At 41.2% G+C, this 23,061-nt stretch overlaps 1 protein-coding gene across 2 annotated transcripts in view; it reads left to right on the forward strand.

Annotated features, from left to right (window-relative positions):
• The window catches only part of GOLIM4 (golgi integral membrane protein 4), a 228,212-nt gene extending 205,535 nt beyond the window's left edge, over window positions 1-22,677 (forward strand). For both annotated transcript variants that reach the window (XM_069213211.1, XM_069213210.1), the window contains 4 exons: window positions 9,670-9,837; window positions 15,750-15,818; window positions 16,723-16,803; window positions 17,838-22,677. In XM_069213211.1, the coding sequence (XP_069069312.1) occupies window positions 9,670-9,837; window positions 15,750-15,818; window positions 16,723-16,803; window positions 17,838-17,981 (462 nt within the window). In that variant the 3' untranslated portion in view covers window positions 17,982-22,677. The remainder of the gene's footprint in view (window positions 1-9,669; window positions 9,838-15,749; window positions 15,819-16,722; window positions 16,804-17,837) is intronic.
• The last annotated feature ends 384 nt before the right edge of the window (window positions 22,678-23,061 follow it).

Below are 23,061 nucleotides of genomic sequence, written 5' to 3' on the forward strand. Positions count from 1 at the left end.
CGTGCTCCACTCCCAGTCATTCAGAACAAGACATTTCTGATACACACAGACAACATAACTGCCATGTTTTACCTGCAGAAACTAGGGGGCACACATTCACCACAGTTGTCCAGTGTAGCCCAGATGATCTGGCAGTGGGCAATACACCTACTCAAGCAAACTGTTCCTGGAGTGGACAACGAGATAGTGGACCTGCTCAGCAGGATTCAGCAACAAGTGCACAAATGGGAACTCCTCCTCAGTTTCTTCTGCCATACTTTCAGCACTGGGGGCTCCCACAAATAGATCTGTTCAACACAGAAAACTCAAAATGTGCAAGCTTTGCCACCAGACAACAGGCCCATAGTCACAATATGAATGAGTTGGTCAGGAATATTCACTTTGCTTGTCCACTTCTTCCACTCCTGCCAATGTTGTGAGGAGACTGAGACGGACATCCCTCATGCTCATTCTAGTGGGACCAATCTGGGCACGCCAGCCATGGTATTCCACTCTGCTAGAACTCTACGGTCCCACACAGGAAGCTCACCAACATGCCAAACCTTCTCACACAAAACCACAGCACTATCAAGCATCCCAGCCCTCAGGAACTCAACCTTGTGATCTGGCTCCTGAGGTCTTAGAATATAGTTACCTCAACCTACCAGAAGAGGGTATGTCTATTCTTAAAGAGGCGTACAGACCCACCACCAGGGCCTGTTTTGCAGCAAAATGGTTTTATGCAGTACTACCTATCAAAACATATTAATCCTCTCACAGCACCAGTACAGGATATGGTCTTACTTTCTGCACTTGAAGAAATCAGGCCAAGCCTATACCCTGATCTGATAACACTTGGCTGCCATAGCTGCCCACCTTTAAAACAGAAATACCAGCCATTAAAGCTTTCATAGAATGCCTTAAAATAGTTATCCCACCCAGCACACTCCCTACCCCAGTTTGGAACTTAAACATTGACCTCTCTAGGCTCATGGGTCCTCCTTTTGAACCCTTTCACTATTGCCTACTGCAGTCCTTGTCTTGGAAGGTGGCCTTCCCTTTGGCCATCACTTTCTTAAGACGAGTCAGTGAAATACACTTCTTACTACAGAAGAGCCATTTATACAGATACACCAAGATAGAGTGGTCATGAGAACCAATCCAAAATTCCTTTCTAAGGTGGTATCTAGTTTCCACTTTAATCAACGATTGAACTGCCAGTCTTTTTTTCTCCAACCACAATCTGCAGCAGAACGCCTCTATTTACTATTGATGTAAAAAGAGCACTTGTGATATATTGATAGAACAAAACCGTTTAAGACTTCCAAGTCTCACAAGGGCCATGTTCTTTTCAAAGTAGGCATAGCACGTTGGTTAGTGAAATGCATATAAATGTGTTATGCGAAAGCTAAGATAACCCTTTATGCCCCCTACCCCACATACCTTCACTGAACTTTACGGTGTGGACATTCTGGCCAGACAGGCAGCTAGATTTGGCCAGGCTGTCCTTCATATACTTTTCCAGTCTTCTGCAACATTGTTTGGCAGAGCAACAGCTTTTAGGAGGATTAATTTAAAGTTGCTGTACAACATCTGTATTTACAGCTATACATACCATTAATAGAAAATATTAGTTACCCTGTAAGCATCTGTTCGTGGCATTTATTGCTGTAGATTCACATGCGCAAACTGTCCTACCTGGTCGCCTGAGGTTGTTGCAGATTCTGTTCTTTTACCATCATTCTTATTTTCTTCGCTTTGCACAGTCATATTTTTTTGTAATCTGTGCTCCATCTTCATTCTCACGCTCCATGCAGGGGAAAAACAATTTAATAATGGAGCTGATGCCCATGTGTAATACCACTAATAATTATAGTCCCTAGACTTCGTGACTCTAAAATACTTTTTTCGAAGAAAAACAAGTTGTACACATCCCAGCCCAACACTAGATTGGGGGAAATACGCACAGCATGTGAATCTACAGCACTACATGCCACAAACGGATGCGCACAGTGTAAACAACATTTTCCTTTCTCCCTGTATTATGTGGATAAAATTTAAGGCACTCCAGTTAATGGCTAAAGTGTTAATATTCTGTATTGCTACACATCTTCCAAGAAAATCAGTACCCCACATGTTTGAGTGGATCTCATGAATATGATAGGATCTGGACCAAGCTGTAACCACACGAACACCAAATTGACACTACTTTGACCAGCCACTGTCTAGCATTATTGGTTCACCCACAAATGTGGGTAATGTTTCCATTGGAAGAAGTGTGGGATTGCTGGTTTATGTTGGCTGCAAGTTCAGGAAGTTTCTATCACATATACATGACGAAATACATTTTCTCACTATACTTGGGTATTTATAGGGCACTCGTGAAAACAGAGCGGATGCACTCCGGCCTCAACATCCTACAGTCCCTCTGGTGTCTTGTTTTCAGAAAGTTTAAGGATTGATAGCATTCCCTGATTGCCAGCGGACCCCAGGACCAATATTGGGGTCATCCTTCATGGAAAGTCAGAAGATATTTTATATTCTTTAGGCATACTATAACACTGTCATGCAATTCTGGATAAGAAAACGTCCTGGGATACCCTGGCTACACCACCCAGAATTAACTGGGCCTCTAGTTTTCAGAAATGGTTCCAGTGGTGCCGGTCGACCTCGGGTCCAAATTCTGCAGCAGGGTTGTGTAGATAGCACAGAGTACTCACCATCCTTAGATTATTTCTTCTTCTTCTTCTGAATCATTGCCCTGTTCTCCGTATAAAAATGAAAGATTTATTCAGGAATACTCCTGCCTTCCAAACCCAGGGTATGCTGTAACATGACAGGTTTTCTTTGTGTCTCAAAAAGATCACCTACAACAGCTTCTGAATCATTTTCAAACGATTCCTGACAGTCCTCCGACATCATTGATGGTACACCTGGGCGTTGTAAAAACATATGGGGATCCGTCACAACTTACATAGCCATGGTCACTATGGTAATAGCACAACACATATAAAATGTAAATAATACGCAGTTCATACCAGTGTTTTTTTTTTTTTTTTTTTAATACTCAACATAGGAAAAGTAGTCACTCTTGTCAGCGGAGTCTTCAGAGGGTAAACTCAACAAAAATAATGAAAGTAGTTGTCAACATCCTTGCAATTTCAAAATACATTCACTACATGGATCAAATAGCCCTGCAATGTCAATGGCTGAATTTCCTGTACATGCAGGATCTTCTGTTTACATGCACAGTAATTTCATGTTGGCATAAAAATCATATAGGTAACACAGCATAGCCCTTAGTTGGATGAGGCAGTCTCATTCCGAAGTCTGCTTTTCTATCGAAGGCTCAGGTAGTACTTTTTCAGTGTTCATGATAATCTCCCAACCTGACTCATCAACAAGGTGGACTTGGAGCACGGCAGCACTGAAACATAGCAGATCCTGCTGGGCTGAAGACCATATGCGCCTGTACAATTGTCACACTGCAATGAGTTCCAGAGCACAGACAAGATACACAGTGCCAAGTGGGTCAGCAATTGCACAGCAAGCTAGTCAGGAAAAAGGCCTCACATGATGAGGGTCCAAAAGTGGAGTGCTCAGGTGCTAGTGGGTACCAGGCTGATTGGAAACACAGTAAGTGTACAGCAACGATTGGGCTCGTAGATTTATGGGTATGAGTTGGGCCTCACCAAAATGGTCACCAAATTGAAAAAAGAAATTGCATACCATTAGCGCTGTGCATCATACACTGGGCACAGGAATGGGCCCATGGGAGGAATGGCCCTAACAGTACCTGTCTGTCAAAGTGACACCCATTACCTTTCCCCATTCAGGTCTACTCTTAAAGGCCAAAGAGCACAGGCTTTAGACTGTCAAAACCTATGTTCTTCTACTCACCAGTTTTAAAGCAAGGTACTTGTTGGATAGTGAATAAATGAGAGATTATTGGATATGCGAATAAAGCATCCAGTCCCTGGCAGGCACAGTCTCCAGCGCACTTCACACACATTCCAGAACCTTCATGAGATTTTAAAGAGATAAAGACTAACAAAAGAACAAAACATTCACTCTCCAATCTACCTTGGTTTGAATAATTGGACATCCATTTTGTTCTGTGGTGAAAATATATCACTTCAGTAATCCTACTGATCAACTGAACCAAATTATGACCTTTGGTAGGTGTATCGTTTTAGCTTACTTTTATTATCAGCCCTTTTGTGCACGTTCTTAATAATCAGTTCATACCAGTGTTGTTTACTATTTTTTCAGACGTACACATTCATTCACTCTCATGTACATATTTTGAATTACTGCCTGTTGTTGGATTCTTGCCTGTAACAGCACAAATTCGTAGAGGACGCAATTTTTAGTTGGAGGCGATGAGTGTACACTTCTGGGATTGACTCTCGTACCCAGTGATGATAAGCAGTGTACTTTAGGGTTAGATATGTCTGCACGCAGTCCTTGTGATGTCACTCAAGGACAGCACACATTTAATTCTGTATGAACCAAAGCCACTAAATTGACCTAGGGTTTCTGTAACAGTGCTGTTCCTTTTTCAAACTACTTTAATCTAAATAAAAGTACATGTTTCGTATACATATATCTTGTGTGGGTGTGCATGGTGAGCATATGAGTTCTAACAACTTTACAAATCTAATGAGTTACTGGGTACTTGTGATAGGAATTTAACAGTGGGCTTTCTGAGAAATTGTACCCAACAATAAGCCTTAGAAAGGGCGTTTCAGTGCGAGCCACGGAAGCTGACCCGTCGTCCTCGCACGAAGGGACGACACATCGGGCTCTGGCTCCGATCCATGGAACCCAAATCCCAACAGAGCGAGCTGGGTGCTTCCAAGAAAAGGCGCTGCCCAAAAACATTGTGTTCAAGTCAAAAGAAAGAGTGAATCAGGATTTAGCCTAATTAGCATCTGCTGAATGTACACAATACTTAGAAAAAGATGTCTGCCACACCCAATTTCTTTTAAAATTAATGTTGTTACACAAATGGAAATTTTCAGTATCCACGTAAAAACTGTGAACTTTGGCAAATGGAGGTAGATTTCAGAGTGAGTAAATATTAATTTAAACTAACTTACTGTTTGAGCATCGTCTGCATTTTCCCCCAATTGCAAAGTGCAATACCAGGCGTTGAATGTTGCACATTGTAAGGTAAAGGGTGTGCATCAGATTAAGCTTTGTTTGTCATGACCACGGTTGACAGAACTGACACGGAGTAGCAGAGGCGTAAATGACAGATTTCTTAGTTTATGGAACAACTTACATCTGTAAATGAGTTGGGTTTGATGGACTCGCCACAAAAGCAAATCCAGACCTCGGCTAGTGATTGTGGTGTCATGTGAAATAGGATTGGTGTCAGCCCTTCTGCCCGTGTGTGGAAAGGGCATTTGCTTTTGTCAGAGTCAAGAACCTTATGAAAGGTGGAGTTGGTTGGTTCTCCTTCCTTTTAAGGATGTCCCTCCCTGAATCGCAGAAGAGGGCAAAATTGTGAAGACACTTATCAACTGAAATATGAAAAATAAGCGCCTTTGCCATTTGTAGAGGTTAGACCCTCACTAACCAATTCTTCTTGATGCATCCAAAGACCTGAGTTGGTACCCGCAGTCTCAATCTCACTGTCCAGAGCTACTATATGAACTTGGATTGCAAGTTGTGTTCAGTTTGTATCCGTCTGGAAAGATTGCCCAGAATGGCAGTTTGCCACAAATTGAATGCTATAGTGGGGTGTGCACCTCAGGCCTGTGTGAATTCAAAGGCAAATTGCAAGGAATTCCTTATCTAGTGGGAACAAAACTTGTAGATTGTGTACCCGCTAATTACCACTTCCCACTGTAGCACTAATCCGCAGGTTTAGTATTCGGGTGTGGCAGTTGGTGCGTGTGCAGTTTGCACCAGTGATTAGCAAGCCTCTGGGATCATGCATGATGAAGGCATTTAAAGCACTGTGTTGCCTATTTACTATTGCCCTTCTGTCTTGCTACAGAAATTGTTAGCTGTATGTTACTACAAGGCCTCTTGACATCAAAAATAAAACATGGTGTGAGTGCTTTGGGTCAGTTGTCTTCATCCACTGTGTTTTTTCTGATCTGCCACTGCCCGGATGGGCCATGAGGGCAGCTAATTGCGGCATTTGTGTTCCCATTAGACCTTGGTGACAGAATCAAGAAGTTCATTTGTAAAACTGCAACATGATTTTATAGTGTAAAATTGAGCCCTAAAGTTTGCTCTTTGATGTATTACCTTTGTTGCCATTTAATTGCTGATTTATGGGGTTTTCTCCGGCTTTGGGAATGACAACCTGTCTGATGATAAAGTCACAATGTTATTCATGAATCACAATTGCCGGTTCATTTGTTTTACTAGCTGTCATGATAACATCTGTGGATATATGCAGGGTTTTTATATCTTCCCTGACAGCACACGTGCTGTTGCTTCGAGGATTATTGTTTACAGTAAAGGGCTTGGAGCCAGCCCATTGCTTACCATTCATTGGCTTCCTTGTCACTCCTATTTGCTGCTTCCTAATTGGTTAGCTCGGGCCTGGCATCACTTCCTTTTGTCTGTGTGGAGCACGGACCACACACAGATTTGATTCATTTTAATTAGTGTCTGTCTGCTGCTGGTGTTGTGATTCGTGTACTATTTCCCAACAACCACTCCCCCATCTTTCTCCCTCCCTTCCATCCCCACCCTCTGTTGTCTGTGTCCCCTCCCCCGTTGTCTCTGTTCCTTCCTCCACCCATCCAAAGGAAAGAAAAGTACTGGACGCGTCTTAGCACTTTTTTTTTTTTGCTGTACCACCCTCCCTCCCGTTGTCCTTCCCCCTCCCCGCTTCCAACCTGTGTCCCGCACCCCCACCTTCTATAAGAGAAAAAAGAGCTATGTTTAGAGATGTTTACCATCCTTCCTCTAGTTTCTGCTGAGTCTCTGAGCACGAGGTAGTTTCTCCTCGTGTGTCACCTGAAAGGCTCTCCTTTGAAGTCCACCGGAACCGTGTAAAGAGAATAGTAATCTGTTTACCGCAATTCTTGACACCTATGTGAATTGGAACTGCGTGGCAATACGCTGAATGTCCACAGAGCGACAGAAATAGTTGTGCAAGACTCTCTAGTAACTGTCCAAACCATACATTCAGGTGTGTTACTGCAGTAACACATCACACATCGTGGTATTATCACTGGCTCTTGTAGCAGCACGCTAAATGCGCGTCGGAATGCTTTTCCGCTGGAAAGATGTGGAAAAGCACACGTTTCAGGGCCAGTGAGTCTAGGATAGTGTGCAGGTTAACACAGCAAGTAGCCCACTTTAAAGAGAAGCTCTGCTGGTGTATTCAGCTTCTAATCAGAAATCTGCACCCTTCGGTCAGAGATTCCCCTTTCCCAGGCCAACTCCTGTGGGGTCCAGAAATAAAGTGCCTGCTATGTGCAGAAGCCGTGCTCCATGTCACATACTTAAAAATTGACTGAGGTGTATCCTTGCAGACCAAGCTGAGGAATACACAAACCCTAATAACCTAAAAAAGTCGCAAAACATTGATATAAATTCACATTTTCAATAGGAGTAAATACTAATAGACCAGATGCAGGCCTGAAATTGCCTATGCTGCAATAGAAGTCAGCAGGAAAATACATTTCCCGATTAGTTATTTAATTGTTTGTTTATTAAATCTCCCACTTTCCTTATCTAAAATGTTCACGGGCATGAATCGGAGATGCAAGACTAGAACACCTTGTGAACAGTGCATACTCCATCATACCTAAGGTGGTTATGGGAGCTTTAGAATGGCTGTCAAATTGATGTGGCACAGCCAGATTGCAGGTGTTTCCGAGTACACAGTTTTTACCGGTTTGTCGGTGAAAGGCTCTTGTGGAGCATACCAGAAACATACAGTGGGCCTAGAGCACCCCACATTGCTTGCCATTAGTTGGCTTTCTCGCTCTTGTTTGACTTGTTTCTTATTCAAAGGTTTGCCTTTATCTTGTGTTCTATCCTCGGCAAATATAAATGGAAAAAAAGAAGCGAACATGTTATTTTGTGGGCACACGAGTGCAAGGTGAACAAGCTTACAAAATGATGCAAACATTTTCTTTTTTTATTTTGCTATGCTGCTCCGAGTAGAGCATGGCTAAAAGGTATTGGCAAAGCCGAGACCATTTGGCTTTGACAAGGCTTTGGTAACAAAGTAAATGTTTGATAGAGTTTTACGACTCCGTAAAAATACCAACCCATTATCAAAAGTATCGAGTGTGCAATATTTGTTTGCTGTGTGTGCCTGGTATCGAAGCTCGCTGACACTTCCCTGATTTAAAAGTTGTTTATTGGCAACAACTCTGTGACACCCTCACGGGTATGGCACCACTGCTCGGCTGATTCCAAGACTTCCAGTGTGAACCGGGATGAAACAAGCTGACAATATTTTCATTTCATTACAAGTTTAAGTCGAGCGCTTTCATCACAAACATCTTCTGCCTCGATTTCGTAACACTGTTTTTGACTGCACAGCTTTGTTCTGCTGATGTAGTCCGCTCAGCAAAAGGGTCCATTTTAAATCATTTTTAGCTTTATAAATAACAATTCTTTTTAATCCTCTGCATATCTGGATGTTTTTGCTTCATGCTGTGAATTTTAAACAACTATTTACAGCATCAGATTTAACAAAATACTTGTTAATGTTATGAAAAGTAAACCATCTAGAAAATGTGCAAACTGAACTGTTCAATTTCATACAAAAGGTTCAGATCTGTCGTACCTAACCTACCATACCAGCCTGCCATATGTGGCATACCTAATCTACCATACCAGTCTACCCACAATACCTATCAAATCTACCTACAGCACCTTGCAATTGTACTTACCATACTTCATATACTTTACTGAATCCACCATATACCATAACTTACCTACAGAAAGGTCCACCTATATCAAAACTATCCTACCTACGATGTCTGTCTACCATAACTATTTACGTAGTATACCTGCAGTTAACTTATCTACCCACTATACCTGATCTACCATACTTCAGCCACCTCTTCAGAGCCTATATCTTATGCCTGCAACGAGGTAATGATTTTGTGATAAATTGCACGTTATTTGTTTGTTATCTTTAATTATGGCTTAAAACATGCAGCATGCAACAGAAAGCATGTGTCTAAATTGAGAACTTTTATGAATAGTCTAAGTACTACAAGTGCTGGATTGCAGCTTTAGAAGGGCACAAATGTGCGAATGCCATTAACAGTTGGTTTGGCTAATGCTAGTTTTTTTTAAACTTATAAAGCAGTGTAGGCCCATTCCTATACACCCACCCGATGTATAGCTCTGTCATTGAGCCCTTGGGGTGGTTTGATTTGCCCACTGTCTCTTAAGTGAGGAACTAGAAGTTGCATTCTACATTGTCAGCCTAAAACTGGTTCTTTCACAGCTAAAACAAGGTTCCTCCTTGCCGCACATAGGCTTTGAGATTACATTGTTCATTTGAGTTGTACAATAATAATCTTTGAGTTTATTCAAGCTTGCTGACTTTATAACATAATTATCGCAGGAGGCAATTTTGTTCTGATTGCGACAACCTCAGTGATTTGTGGGCATCGGCCAGTTTATTGATAGTCCATTCGGTTTGGACGGGGGTCTGCCCAGCAGTAAACCTTCTCATTCTGTTATCAACAGAAAGCGGCAGTGGAAGATGTAAATCCTGCAGATGATCCCAACAATCAAGGAGAAGATGAGTTTGAAGAAGCAGGTCAAGATGGAGACGAGAATCAGTCTGAAAATAACGAACAACAAAAGCACTCCCCACAGAAACCAGGCAATCAAGAAGTGGAGGAACATTTAGTGGTAGATACTGATTTACTTGGATAGTTGCTTGTATTCTCTGTTAAGCACACATTTCCATTTTCAGCAGATTCATTTTTGATAGCTTGGACATCTAAACATTTCTATGTTCTGTTACAGTTTTGGAAATAAAATAAACTATCTCATTTTAAGCCTAATACCAGGCATGTTTAGGAAATGATTAGAAATGGACTACAGCAAAAAATGCGTTTGTGTACTATTTTCTGTCATTCAAGTTTTTTCTCTATCTTTGTCATGTCTAGCCCTTTAACAGGTTTCTACTCATCCTTTCAATGTCTGTAACTTGCAGTTTCAAGGTTGTGGTGTATCGACACTCCAAACTATCTCAGTGTAGCTGCTTCTCGCCGCAGCCTCACTACCATTGTTTTCTGGAATGATCATTCGAATGTGTGATAAAGCAGATCACACATCTGACCTCTTCTTTAAGCTCAATTACAAATTTATATGCAGCACTGAAACCTGGGTCTCCCGCTTCATACCTCTACTCTGCTGCTTTTATCAGTTTCTTCCCCACCTTTTCTCATTCTCCCAGTACTACTAGTAATGTGGTGCTATGGACACTTATCTTCTTTTACAGTTCCTCTCGGATACGATCTCAGTCATTCCTTTCCTTGCTGTTTGCTTCTCATTAGATTACCACTGTGCCTCTTTTTAATAATTGTTTTGACTTTCCGTGCTCCTAGCCTTTTCTCTTTATATTACATGGACCTGGCCCATTTCTCATTCTACTTCTAAGCTCTTCTTGGTGACTTAAATCTTCATCCTACTTCTACACTGCTTTACACCCCTTTCTGCAGTTCTTAACTCCGTTGTCTTAACTCCTACTCATGGTCTCCCCTCACTATATTCAGTTTTTAAACTAACTAGACTTCTGAGTGTAATTTGATTTACTGCTTTTAATGCACCTTATGCTCAATGCATTTTTGTTGCTCTCAGCTTGCTCCAGAACCCTGGAATGTACTTTCCCATTCTGCAGGTTCCAGCTCTACAAGCGTTCATTCCATTGCCTTCTAAAGGGCCATCATCTGTGTTCCTCATCAAATTCCTGAGTTTTTATGCAGTTGCATGTTTTTTTCTTACATTTTATACTTTATTTTTGTACCATTCTATTACGTGTAGTGCTTAGCGCAAATATTCTTTATAAATACAGAAAAAGTGAAAATCAGGTATTAAGAGATGCGTCAGTGCTGTGCCTAAGGATTAATGCTGCCCATCAGTCATTTAGGCACCTGCTTTGCCCACTGTAAAGGGGTGAATACCTGCAATCAGTGGCACACCGAGCGAGATGGAAGTGGGTCAGAAGTAGGGGAAATACAATGCATGCATAAACCTTTTTCTCTTAAAAAAAAAAAAATCACATCCCCCTCCAACCCAATGCTCAGTAATTAATAAACAACGAGCAATAACACTACTAGTGGGTTTGTCATGTTCTGATCACCTACTTCACTCTTAACTCATTTGGGGACAAACATAGCATCAGCCCAAACATATTATTAGGCATAGTGCCTTTGACTGTTATGTAGTCAGTAATTTATCAGGATACATCCATCAGGGTTTACCTTATCAAATCATTTCTCACTTTCACTTTCCTGTGGCGTTAAAAGCATCAATTAGTTTATTTCACTTCTTTCACCTCTGTGAGTAAACACTGACATAGCAAAGGCCGTTGTTCAAGGAAAGATATACACATCTTTCCTTCAGTTTTTACAGTTTTCGGTCATGGTTGTTATAGGGCCTACCTGTTGAATAGGGGACACCTCAGTGTATGACAGTAGGAGGAAGTTTACTAAGCAACCCAGGATACCTTGAAGTTCTAGGAGAGTCTGTGTTTAACATTCTCTAGCCACCGTTAAAGACTTGTTGCAGAGTCTGATCATGCCTTTTGGGATTAAATGTCCTAGGAATGAAAGGTAGACCTTTTCATTTCACTGTCTTGGACCATATTGCTACTGCTTCCTGGGGCATAGGCCTAGAAGCCTGGTCGGCCTTTGCTTTGCTTTCTGAAGACGCGTAAAGGATAGTCCTCATTCTTCTTGAGGAGTGGTATTTGTTCAACCCATTAAATAGCAGCATCATATTTAGTCTTCCCCTTAGGACCAGCAAAAAAGTAATGCAAGGAAGGACCATTTTTGGAGGATGGCAACACTTGTAAATAGGAGGTCAGGCTCACCTACTAGAAGGTTGATTCCAAGCAATGCTTTGTTTACTTCTACCCATCTGCTTTTTTTCTCATCTGTATCACTAGGTTTTAACTGTTCAGAAGGCAGTGTATTTGGTGCCAGAAAGAAACCTACAAATAAATACATAAATTTATATGGTGTGCCTCAAGGCATGGTTTTCTATATGAAAACACATTGTAATAAGGGAGTTTGACTTTCAAATGTTAAGATTGATTCTATTGATCAAGAGCAGCTGATGACATTTTTGGGAGCTGGCACCGGAGGGTTCTCGACCAAAGGATATTTGGGCTCCGCTGCGCTCCTTTCTGGATGCCTTATAGTATGGCTGTGTTCGTACTACATGACAGCCTATGCACCTAGTAGCTCTGTGTGCCTTCGCTCTTCGCTCATGGGGTGGGAAGAGTGTAATTGGTTCGGTGTACGTGCTCCTGTGTTCTCCCTCTGCCTGCCCTCTTTTCTTTCCTCTTTTTTACTTTCTATTTACTGGTTTTGTATTTAGTTTATAGCCTGATGGACATGCTGTGAACCGCCTCGAGATTGTACTGTGGCTGTCCTGTCTACCTTGTGGAGGCTGGGGCCCCTAGTGATATGTGGGGAGCCTTGATGCAGCGCACTGACCAGAGAATTGTCTGTAATCTTTCTTAACAGGTGGTGCCCCAGGGACTGTGCAGGGCTCATATTTGATACCCCTTTGTATTTAGCTCTGTGGGCTGTCCTTTTTCTGTATTGTTGTATATTACCTTTCTCTAATATACACTAAAAAATATAAATAAAAAATAATAATAATAATGCTATTTATCCTGGGAATCTAGATCTTGATTACTCTACAAGAGGAAAGGTATGTTTCTTGTCATGCTCCTTCCCTTTGGTTTTATGCATGTCCAGTCAGTCAAATCAGACTGGATTCATATAGCGCTGCTAATTACCCGATCGGGCATCCAGGAGCTTGCAGGTCCCAGGAGGCTCATTCGAACAGCCAGGTCTCAAGTGCTGTTCGGAAATCCGGGACAGAGGATATAATTCGGACCTGCATTGGGAGGATGTTCCACATCTCTTCCGCAATGTCAGAGATAGAGCATCCTCAGCTTTTGATTTGGTGGATGCGAGGAGTGTGGGAAAGTGTAAGGGAGGAAGATTATACATTTATTGAACGCTAGTGGAAGTTCAAGCAATGGTTGATGTAGGTGGGTTCTTGGTTGTGTAGAGCCCTGTGTGCGTTAGTCAGCATCTTGAATTGGCATCTCATCTGTACAGGGAGCCAGTGAATTGCCTGAGGTGGGGTGTGATGTAGGAGGTTGAGGACAAGTCTGGCATTTTCATTCTCTATGGTTTAAAGTTTGTGTATGAGGTGTGCGGCAATTTCCACGTAGAGGTCACTGCCATAGTCCAGTCGACTGGTGATGGGGGGGGCTTGTGTCATAGTGTAGATGGTGTGCAAGTATAGCCACCTGAAGATCTTACGTAACATGTGCAGCGTGAGGAAGTAGGTAGAGGGGATGGCATTTATCTGTGATTTCCTGGTGAGCTTGTTAACACTGAATATTCTGAGGTTTCTAGCATAGTCTGTGGATATGGGTGTGGGTCCCAGGTGTCACTCCTTTGTTGTCGCTTAAGATCATTACGTCTTTCTTGTCCGCATTCAGCTTCAGACAGTTGTTCCTCATCCAGTTGGTGACTTCTGTCATGCATGTGTGGAAATATATCCTGGTTGTTGTAGGGTCGTCAGTGAGTAAGAGGGTTAGTTGTGTGTCATCTGTGTAGGATATTATGTTGAGTCTGTGACATCAGACGATGTTGGCAAGTGGGGGTCAGATATGCGTTGAAGAGCATATGGCCGCAGTATGAGCCCTGTGGGATACCACAGATGATATCCTTGGTTTCGGAGGTGAAAGATGGTAGGCGGACTCTGAGTTCTTCCAGTGAGGAATGATGCAGTCCGTCTGAGTGTGTCCCCTAATATGCTGATGTGGTGGAGTCTTCTGATCAGCATGTGGTGTGATACAGGGTCGAAGGCCGCTGAGAGGTTAAGGAGGATAGGAGCTGATATTCCTCCTCAGTCAAGGATGGTTTGAATGTCAGTGACTGCGATCAGGACGGTCTTGGTGCCGAAGCCAGATCAGTTGTGCTGTGAGTTATTTGTTGATGGCTTTCTCCAGTACCATTGCTTGCAATGGAAGCAGGGAGATTGGCCAGTAGTTTTTGAGTTTGCTGGCATTGGCTGAGGTTTTTTTGAGAAGTGGTCTGACTTTGCAGTGTTTCCAGGCATCCAGAAATGTTATGGTGGTGATTGAGGCGTTGAGCAGGGTGGTGAGTTCCTGGCCTATTCTTTGGTTTCCGAGGTTGAAGATGTGGTATGGGCATAGATCTGTGGGAACTCCTAGTGGATAGATTTTATGATGGAGGTGGTGTCTTGGCTGGAGAGGTGGTTCCAGGAGGTCAGTCTGTGGTTCGTGTCGGTTGTGGTGGGGGCATGTCTGTCAATTAACTCAGTGTGTGACGGCTGGGTTAGAAGTTTCTGTAAATGGTTGTGATCTTGTTTTGGAAGAAGTCGATAAGGCACAGCTCTTGTGATGGCATGATGTTGTTTTCGCTGGCGGCTGGGTTGGGAAACTCCTTAATGATGTTGAAAAGCTCCTTGCTGTTAGTGGTGATTTTGATTCATGCAGCCAGGGCTGTCTTCTTTGTTTCTCTCAGCAGGCAATGGTAGAGGTTGAAGGTTATTTTGAAGGCTGCTGTGTTGGAGGTGTCCTTGCAGGGCTGCCATATCCTCTGCAGCTGTTTGCTGTCATGTTTTGCTGTTCTGACTTCTTCGGTGTACCAGCTGGCCATTTTAGTTGATCTTCTCTGCTTGTTGCTGTTGATGGGGGTGTGTTGTCAGCACAGTTGGTGATCCAGGTGTTGAAATGATTAATTCTCTGTTCCAGATTGGAGAAGGCGGCTGGGTTGGAGGCATTGAGGGCGTCCATCCATCTTTTTCCTCAGCTGCAGTGGGGGTCACTGGGCATTTTACAGGTGGCAGTGCGGGGGATGGAGATGCTGAAGTGTAGGATGCAGTGGTCAGTCCATGTGAGTTCTGTGAAATGGCTGTATTTGATGTGGTTGCTGAAAGAAAAAGTGTGTGTTTAAAAAAAAAAAAAAAAAAAAAATTTATCTGGGCCAGCTCATGCGGTCGTGCAAGTGGGCTGTGTTGTGGTCGGTGTGATCATCAATGAGAAAATTGAGATTGCTGAGGTAGATGATGTCCTTGGATTCCAGTGCTGGGATGGAATAAAGTCTGCGATGGAGTTTCAGAAGCAAGTGTAAGGACCTGGTGGTTGGTATGCCTGGGTGCCTCTGATGGTTGCCATGCCATTTTAGTGGGACTTAAGTTTGATGGGCGAATTTCATGACTTTACTAACATGGTTATACAACATTCTTAAAAGTAGATTGGGATTAGATGCAAACTGCAGTCTCTTGTCAGCTTCCCAGTCTTAACACTGAATTCTACTATTTAAGTAGAATTGTCACTGGACGTGTTTATAAGAAAGCTGGTGTAGACATTTAACCATTTATTTTGCCTGGATTATAGCATGTGGCTGTCCAGGAAATCACAATTTCGACATTGCATTTTGGTAGACATTTGGCAATGCTGAGAGTGTGATACTTGGAAATAATTGAGACCAAGAAAGTTATATTATTTTTAGAACATTTTACAATTTTGTATTTGTATTCAGATGGCAGGGAATCCAGATCAACAAGAAGATAACCTTGATGAACAATATCAAGAAGAAGGTGAAGAAGAAGTAAGTTGAACACCCAGTGTACAATGAGAAGTAATATGCCAATATACGATGGGATGTAATATTCTTAATCTCTGAATTTCATATAGTAAGCAACACAGTTGATCATTTGTATATAACCAATATTTAACATACACAGCCTTATGCCTAAGCGCTCCCAGTGAAAGAAAACACATTATGAGGGACCAAATATACATAGTTATATTTGTATCAGCATGTGCAAAGATCCATTTGTGATGGACAAAAAAGACTCCAAATTAATTGTGCAGTGCAGCAGAGATGTGACAAAGGTGATTTATAGTGGAAACTGGCTACTGCTTGGTAATACAATTTTGATCATGCAGAGCTTCCATATTATCTGTGCTGTTCATAAGTCCACAATAAATGACAGTAACAGTTCAAGACTTTGACGTTTCAACCCCCTATAACCACTCCATCGTAGCCTTCATCTGGACAAATAAATGGTAGCAACCCTGGTAATACTTGCACTACTTCTGCATAAGGTCCTGCACTGACAAGACTCCCAAAAACTTTTTGGAATGGCGAACACCTATTGTGAAAGGCACAATGTCATACAGTCTGTGTGTAGACCAGGCAACTGTACGCTTGCTTTCCTGTCAGTCATGCAGTGCAACTCATCCTGATAGTGCGGGACCTTCCAAAACGGTTTTCTGCACATAATTTTACATATTTTGTAACAGTTTAATTTTCCCCTGTGGGCAGCCCAAGACGGTGGATATAACGCATAAGCTAACAAACTACATGGCTGGTTTGCTGGAGAATCAAACCAAGGCAACTAACTCGAGGCACTGAAGATAAGGAAAATCTAAAAAAAAAAAAAATGTGCTACAAAGGTACATGTAATTTTGTCATTGCATTTCAACATTTTTAAACATCCATATTATAGGTACAGGAAGATGTAACAGAAGAGAAAAAAAGACAAGAAGAGCAGAATGCAGAAGGGCCATATGGTGAAAATGATGAAAATGTGAGTATTCCGTCATACGTTGTAAGCAAGGTGCCTTGATAAATAAAGCCAAATTCCAAAATCAGGAAATTACAGCTCTACGTGAGCAAGTAATGTCTGTAGATTATCTATTTCATTATTACTGTTCAAAGTCGTCAAGTTTTAAAAGGTAGCTTACTTCCAAAGTATAAAAGGTTTGTGGCAGAACCCCTTTCAGAGGGCCATGGGGCCCCCAGGGGTTATTGGGCCCAAACATGGTGGTTGAGGCCTTTTACTCCCTGGGCCCAAATAACTATGTATTCTGAGCAGCTGGGCCGCATACCCCTTCTGCACTTAACTCTCACTGGGAGCTGTGAGCAAGCAGTCAAAGGCTACCTCAGAAGGGGATTGTGAATACAGATTAGTGAACACGACTCATAACAGAGCGCACAGCAGCGGCAATTAATCAATATCCTGTAAATACTTTTTTTTAAAATAAAAATAAGTATTTTATTTCTAACTTTGCATTCAAAGAAATGTGGTTGGAGTACTTCCCCTCTCACTGGTGGCATCCAGGGAACGCTCACTAGTGAGCCTGAACTCATAAGTCCACATTAGATAGTAGTCAAAAGTGGCTCCCCTGGGCCCGAAAGGCCTATAACAAGTCTCACCCATTCCAGCAGTAAGTAAGCGTTCTGCATCTCAACGGGTGCCCCATCTGCACGCACTCGCAGAGGCTCCTTTACTGTTTAGGGAGTTAGCTGCACGCAGGAGGTGCAGCAGCACCTACCAAGCCTTGGCTTTCTTTTGAATTTAAGCAGTCGGCACTAGCAGCGATCAGAGATGCTCTGGTTCTTCTCCTGCATGGTATATTCCGGGAACATGTACGATTTTGTGTGTTTCATTTTAATACATGTAAAATAAATTCAATACAGAAAGTTTGAAGTGCAAGCATGTTTGATGCTCTGCACCTATTAATATATTACTAAAGAGGGAGACACTTCCATGTTGCTTAAGATATCTTGATGTGCTTCATATTGGTCCACTTTAATTAACACTGTTTTTAATATTATGAGGTTGATGAAAAGAACGACGGAGTAGGCCAAGAGCAAGACGCACACCATGATGACAACGGAAAAGACGAACATGATGAAAACTATGAGGAAGATGAAGACGAAGGAGCTGCAGTTGGAAAAACTAATCGCAGAGCAGAAATGTGATCTGTTGAGTGATGAATGACATTTAAATGAAGTTATGAAGATGCCAGTCTACATTTTACCTACTCACCTTAAGAGCTTCAATTCATGAATTGAAGTTGGACTTTTTGTTGGGTTTAGACAATTCTGATAAATGCTTAATGCAAATTCAGATCTCTTTTTATACTAGATACCAGGTTCTTTTATATAGAAACTGCATGAAAAGAAAGGGACTGACTTAGAATATCCTTTAATCATGCTGTCATTATTTGAAGGCTGGTAAAATGTTAAGTTAGCAGCACGATTTTCAAATTTTGGGTTGTTTTCAACAGTAGCGCTGCCTTTAGAATGCAGAGTCGGGGGTCACCTGAGGACAAAAAAATAGATACGTTGATGCAGCGCGGTTCTCATTAAATTGCAGCTATTCCCTAGAAGCCTGAATGGATGGACTGTCGGGAAGCACAAAGGAGTTAGTGCTGTTTGCAGCTTGCATCATAACTCACTTGTGCTGTTTAAAACCAGGTACCCTCAAGACTCTGGTAGTAAAATAGATGTGCATAGGCTTATGTATGCAAATATTTAGAAAATCACAGACTCAAAAAATGTAATTTGACATTCTAACTTTTTGTTTGAATTGCATCACTTTTATGTCTTGTGTTGTTCAAAAGAGCATGTTTAGTAACTGCAAACCATTTGCAAGCTGCAAGGAGCAGGTTGGGTACCTAAAAGAATGCCCTGGTAGGACAAACCGGTCTGTGGCAAACCACAGGGTTACTGTAATGGTAGTTTGTTTTTTCAGGAAGTCTTTATGAGAAATTTTATGTCTCAAATTTTAGTGCCAACGTCTTGAGAAGGAAAGGCCAGCAGGTGGTAGGTGCATGAATAGGAGTAGTAAACCTGTTTACTACTCTGTTATTAAAGCCCCATGAATCTGGTAAAGGATAACTAATATTGGGCCTAACATCATCATTGACATAAATGCAGTGTTTAAGGGGAATTATTCTACAGGTGCAAAATAGACTTGTTATTATTTAATTTTATGTGAAAGTTTATAAACTTTTGTCTGATACATATAGTCCTGCATATATTCCCTCTTAATGATTCTTATGTTTTAGGCTCCCTTTTGCATCGAACAGGAAGCTTTTACGTATTGCTTTTTAAAATCTCCCTGAATCCATTGGTGTCATGATTTCACCATCAGGTCTTCCTTGAGTTCCATCTTGCATCCATCAAAGCTTTTGTGCTTGACATTGAACCTGTTTTTTGGGCATGCATTGACTGCATTTTCTTTTGGTGTTCAGTGACCCATTTTATAATGTGATCCTCCTAATTGGTGCTAATACTGTGCAGTGGCCACTTTATGAAGCTAATCATCAGCCTTACAATTTCTCAGCCTAAAGTCCCCTGGAGCGGTCAGGTCTCCTTTATTGTAAGACCACATGATATCTCCATATGTACCAGACAGACTAATTAATATGAAGAACCATGGCAAGTGCTGAGAAGTGAGTGCTCTAGTGGATCACCAAGACTGTTTAGATTGCCATCTTCAGTGTTGCACTTCGGAAGCTTGTAGTAAACCCTAATAATTGGGTGCAAATGCGCTATACATACATACATACATACATACATTCTTAATTTACCACCAAACCTGCAATGGATCATAATTTGGTATCAGATCTTATGCAGTGGTGGGTTGATCAAGGTTGTAACCAAGTAAACACAAGAGGGATCAGAGGGTCAGATCCCTCACTGTTGCAACATTTGAGACAAAAGTAAGGCATTAGATGCTACAGTTACTGATTATTTTAAGAATAAGACAGTATTGCTAAGAACATCCTGACAACTTCCCTCCCATCTAAATTTTTTAAGGTAGGATAAAAGATTGAGGCTGAAATGTTGATTCATGTAGTTATTAAAGTCAAACATTTAGGTTAATTTTCTTGTCGTGCAGATTGGAATTGTGAAGGGGTCCTGTACCTTGCATTAAGCTCAGTAAAGTCCATATTTTCTTGTTGGTATGAATGCCCTATTCATATTCTTCAGAGCAAAATCTTCTTGCAATTATTCCAGTTGCTCTGCTGTCTTGAGATTGGTTTAATTTGTTATTGTTTTATCCTTTTATATACATCACGTACACTTATGTGGCTAATGTGTTTTAGTCTTGGTTAAAGTGTGTTCTTGATGCAACTCAATTTTCTTTTTAGTGTCGCAAACAGAAGGCAGCAAAGATCAAAACCTTTTTCAGAAAGCTCTGATTTTGTAACAAGCACTTTTTGTCAACACTTCGTCACTGTCCATTTTTCAACACCTCATAATTGTGTGTACGCCAACATATCCTATCTATGTCTCAATAACTTAGTAATGATGTTGTCTGTGCTGTCTTTTTTTATATTTTTATTTCCGATAGTTGCATTGTGCTCTCTAACCAAATGTGTTTCCTACTTTCCTACAGTGAAGCCACTTGTAAGAACTTGAAAGTTTTGCCTCAAGGAATACTGCTTTCAACTTTGGTAATAGTTCAGTAGTTCCTAGTAAGCCGGGCTACCATGAAGGAGAACTCACATGATGGGTTGGGCCCCCACCTTCACCCCAGGGTCCTGTGTTATGCCCCGGATGATACTTTGCCTGTGATTAATTAATTTTATATTGAGGAACTATAACAGGTTTACATACCTGCTTCATTCACCACTGACGATGCAAAATATTGAAGGTAGTATAGCTATGTTGCACAGTGCTTCTCATGTCTTTCATCTGCTATTCAGGTTGTTGAAGATTATTGGGATTTTGACCCTAGTCTACCAAAACTGCATGTGTCTGATTTCCTGGCTAGTCCTATTTTTATTTTATTTTTAAATTTTCAGCACATTGACAACTTCTATGGCTACTCATAGATAGACGGTCATTGATTGGCCTTGCATTTGTGAAGTGTTCTTTTCATATCTTAAACATTTCAATTGTTGGTGCAGTGCCCTTCCGTGCCTTCAGGTGTTTGAGACTTGCTTGAGGCAGCACACTGTTGTCCTGTAAGGGATCATATTTATATGATGAGATTGAAGGCACAACATTTAGAATCTATTTACATTTGTTTGCAGCTGATCTTTTACATGAATGCCTGTGTATTAATGATGGTAAATTGCAGAAAAATCCCTGTCCCAGCTGCACAATAAATAGGGTCTCTCATTTACAGACTGCAGTGATCCCTCTACACACTTTCTGCAGAATAAGTTCCATTTTATTTAGTCTTGTTTAGAGAATAAGAATCACCTTAATTGACCCTCGTTTTTTCTCTTTGAAGAATTTGAGTGAGGTATGTCTCACGTTCAGTAGAAAATGTATGATGAAATTGCTTTGGGAAGATTGTTATGGCCCATCGTTTCCTTGCGTTCTCCATAGGACTAAAGCCAATTTGTATTTACTTTGATGGTTCAAAGTATTACTTCCACCATTAAATGGATACTTCAAGGGCTTCGTGGCTGATACTGGTATCTAATAATTTTGACCATAAACAAAAACTACAGCAATGTTGCTGCACTCTCGTTATGTTGACTTTCCACAGTATGTGATTTAAACCAATGCTGTTCTTAGAAAATTCTGTTTTTACAAATGTGTTCAGACAAAAGCTGTAAGGGCAAATGCCAAATGATGCTGACATCTTTCTGCAGCCCTAAACCTTAATGCTGTTTCTTGTTTACGTACGTTTACCCTGACGCCGTATGTGCATGCCCTTTTTCAGCTCCCTACAGACTTTCTATTCTGTTTTCACTATTTGCAAACAGAAGCGGAGTTTACAGGCGCAGCTCAGTGCTGGAAAGTGTAATCCATGCGTTGGCATCTTTCAGGAGACACCAAGGACGATTGACAACGGCAGTAATGTGGCAGAATGTTCTTTGACTCCGATAACCCATCTTTGTCAATAGCAACATGTTTTTCTCAAGTACTTTTGTTCTTTTCACATCATTTATTTTGCTTTTGTTTTCCATTTGTCACATGATATCTTGCCTTGCTTCTATGTACTTAGAATATGTGGCTTTTGTGTTACCTGGAATGCCTTGATCTTAGTCTCTAAGATCTCTGAAGCCATCCCCTAACCAGCGGTATTACAACATTATGCATGTTCCTGTAAGGTCACAGTTTTCCCTTACTCTTTCTCTCTACCTCTCTATACTCCCGACAACCTACAAACAGTTAGGTCCATGATGTGCACTACATTTATTTATCTCTCACATAGGATGTGAACTATGTAGCCCCGAGTAGGGCTTTTTTTAAACTTTGTTAAACTTGTTTCAGTTCGAGGGGAGATAAAGGCCAGGTTCTCAATAAAGATAAAATTATAACTAGAAACAGGTACTAGCATACAGTGACTTGCCTTTCGTGGAGTTCATTTGTCAAAGCAGAATTGCTTACCCACTACGTTTTCTGTACATGAATAATATGTAGTTTTATTCCTGTTTATAAGAAATGCAGATTTTTGCATTGATCACATTTTGTAGACTTATTTCTGTCTGCGTTTTGAGATTTCCTTAAATAAAAGTTGCATAATGTATAAAAATGTTTATCACTGTAAAATGTATAATATGTACATAATCTCCAGAATATAAAAATATTTTGGTAAATTAGTCTGTATTTTTATGTCTCATTTACAGAATGTAATTACTTGAGGCTTGAATATAACTTTGTTTGCAATCAATAAAGCTAGAATTGCAGGTCACTTCTTTTTAAATATGACTTCCGTTTTTCTTTTTCACTGATTCCCAGTACCACAAGTTTACATGCGTTGCCAGCCTATTAGCCAGTATTAGTCAACTATTTTTTTCGAAACGAGGTACTTAGCAGCTAAATACATTTTTACCACAGTTTGAAATTACTCCTAACTTTCCCAGTTAGTCAGAACTGATGCGTTATCATCCTCTTGTGACTTAATATGCTCAACGACAAACTGCGGCTACTTAACCCCTTCGCTGCCAGGCCTTTTCCCCCTCCTGTGCCGAGCCTTTTTTTGGCTATTTGGGGCAGTTCGCGCTTAGGCCCTCATAACTTTTTGTCCACATAAGCTAGCCAAGCCAAATTTGCGTCCTTTTTTTCCAACATCCTAGGGATTCTAGAG

The sequence above is a fragment of the Pleurodeles waltl genome, chromosome 11 (assembly GCF_031143425.1).
Source record: "Pleurodeles waltl isolate 20211129_DDA chromosome 11, aPleWal1.hap1.20221129, whole genome shotgun sequence".
NCBI classification, from domain to species: domain Eukaryota; kingdom Metazoa; phylum Chordata; class Amphibia; order Caudata; family Salamandridae; genus Pleurodeles; species Pleurodeles waltl.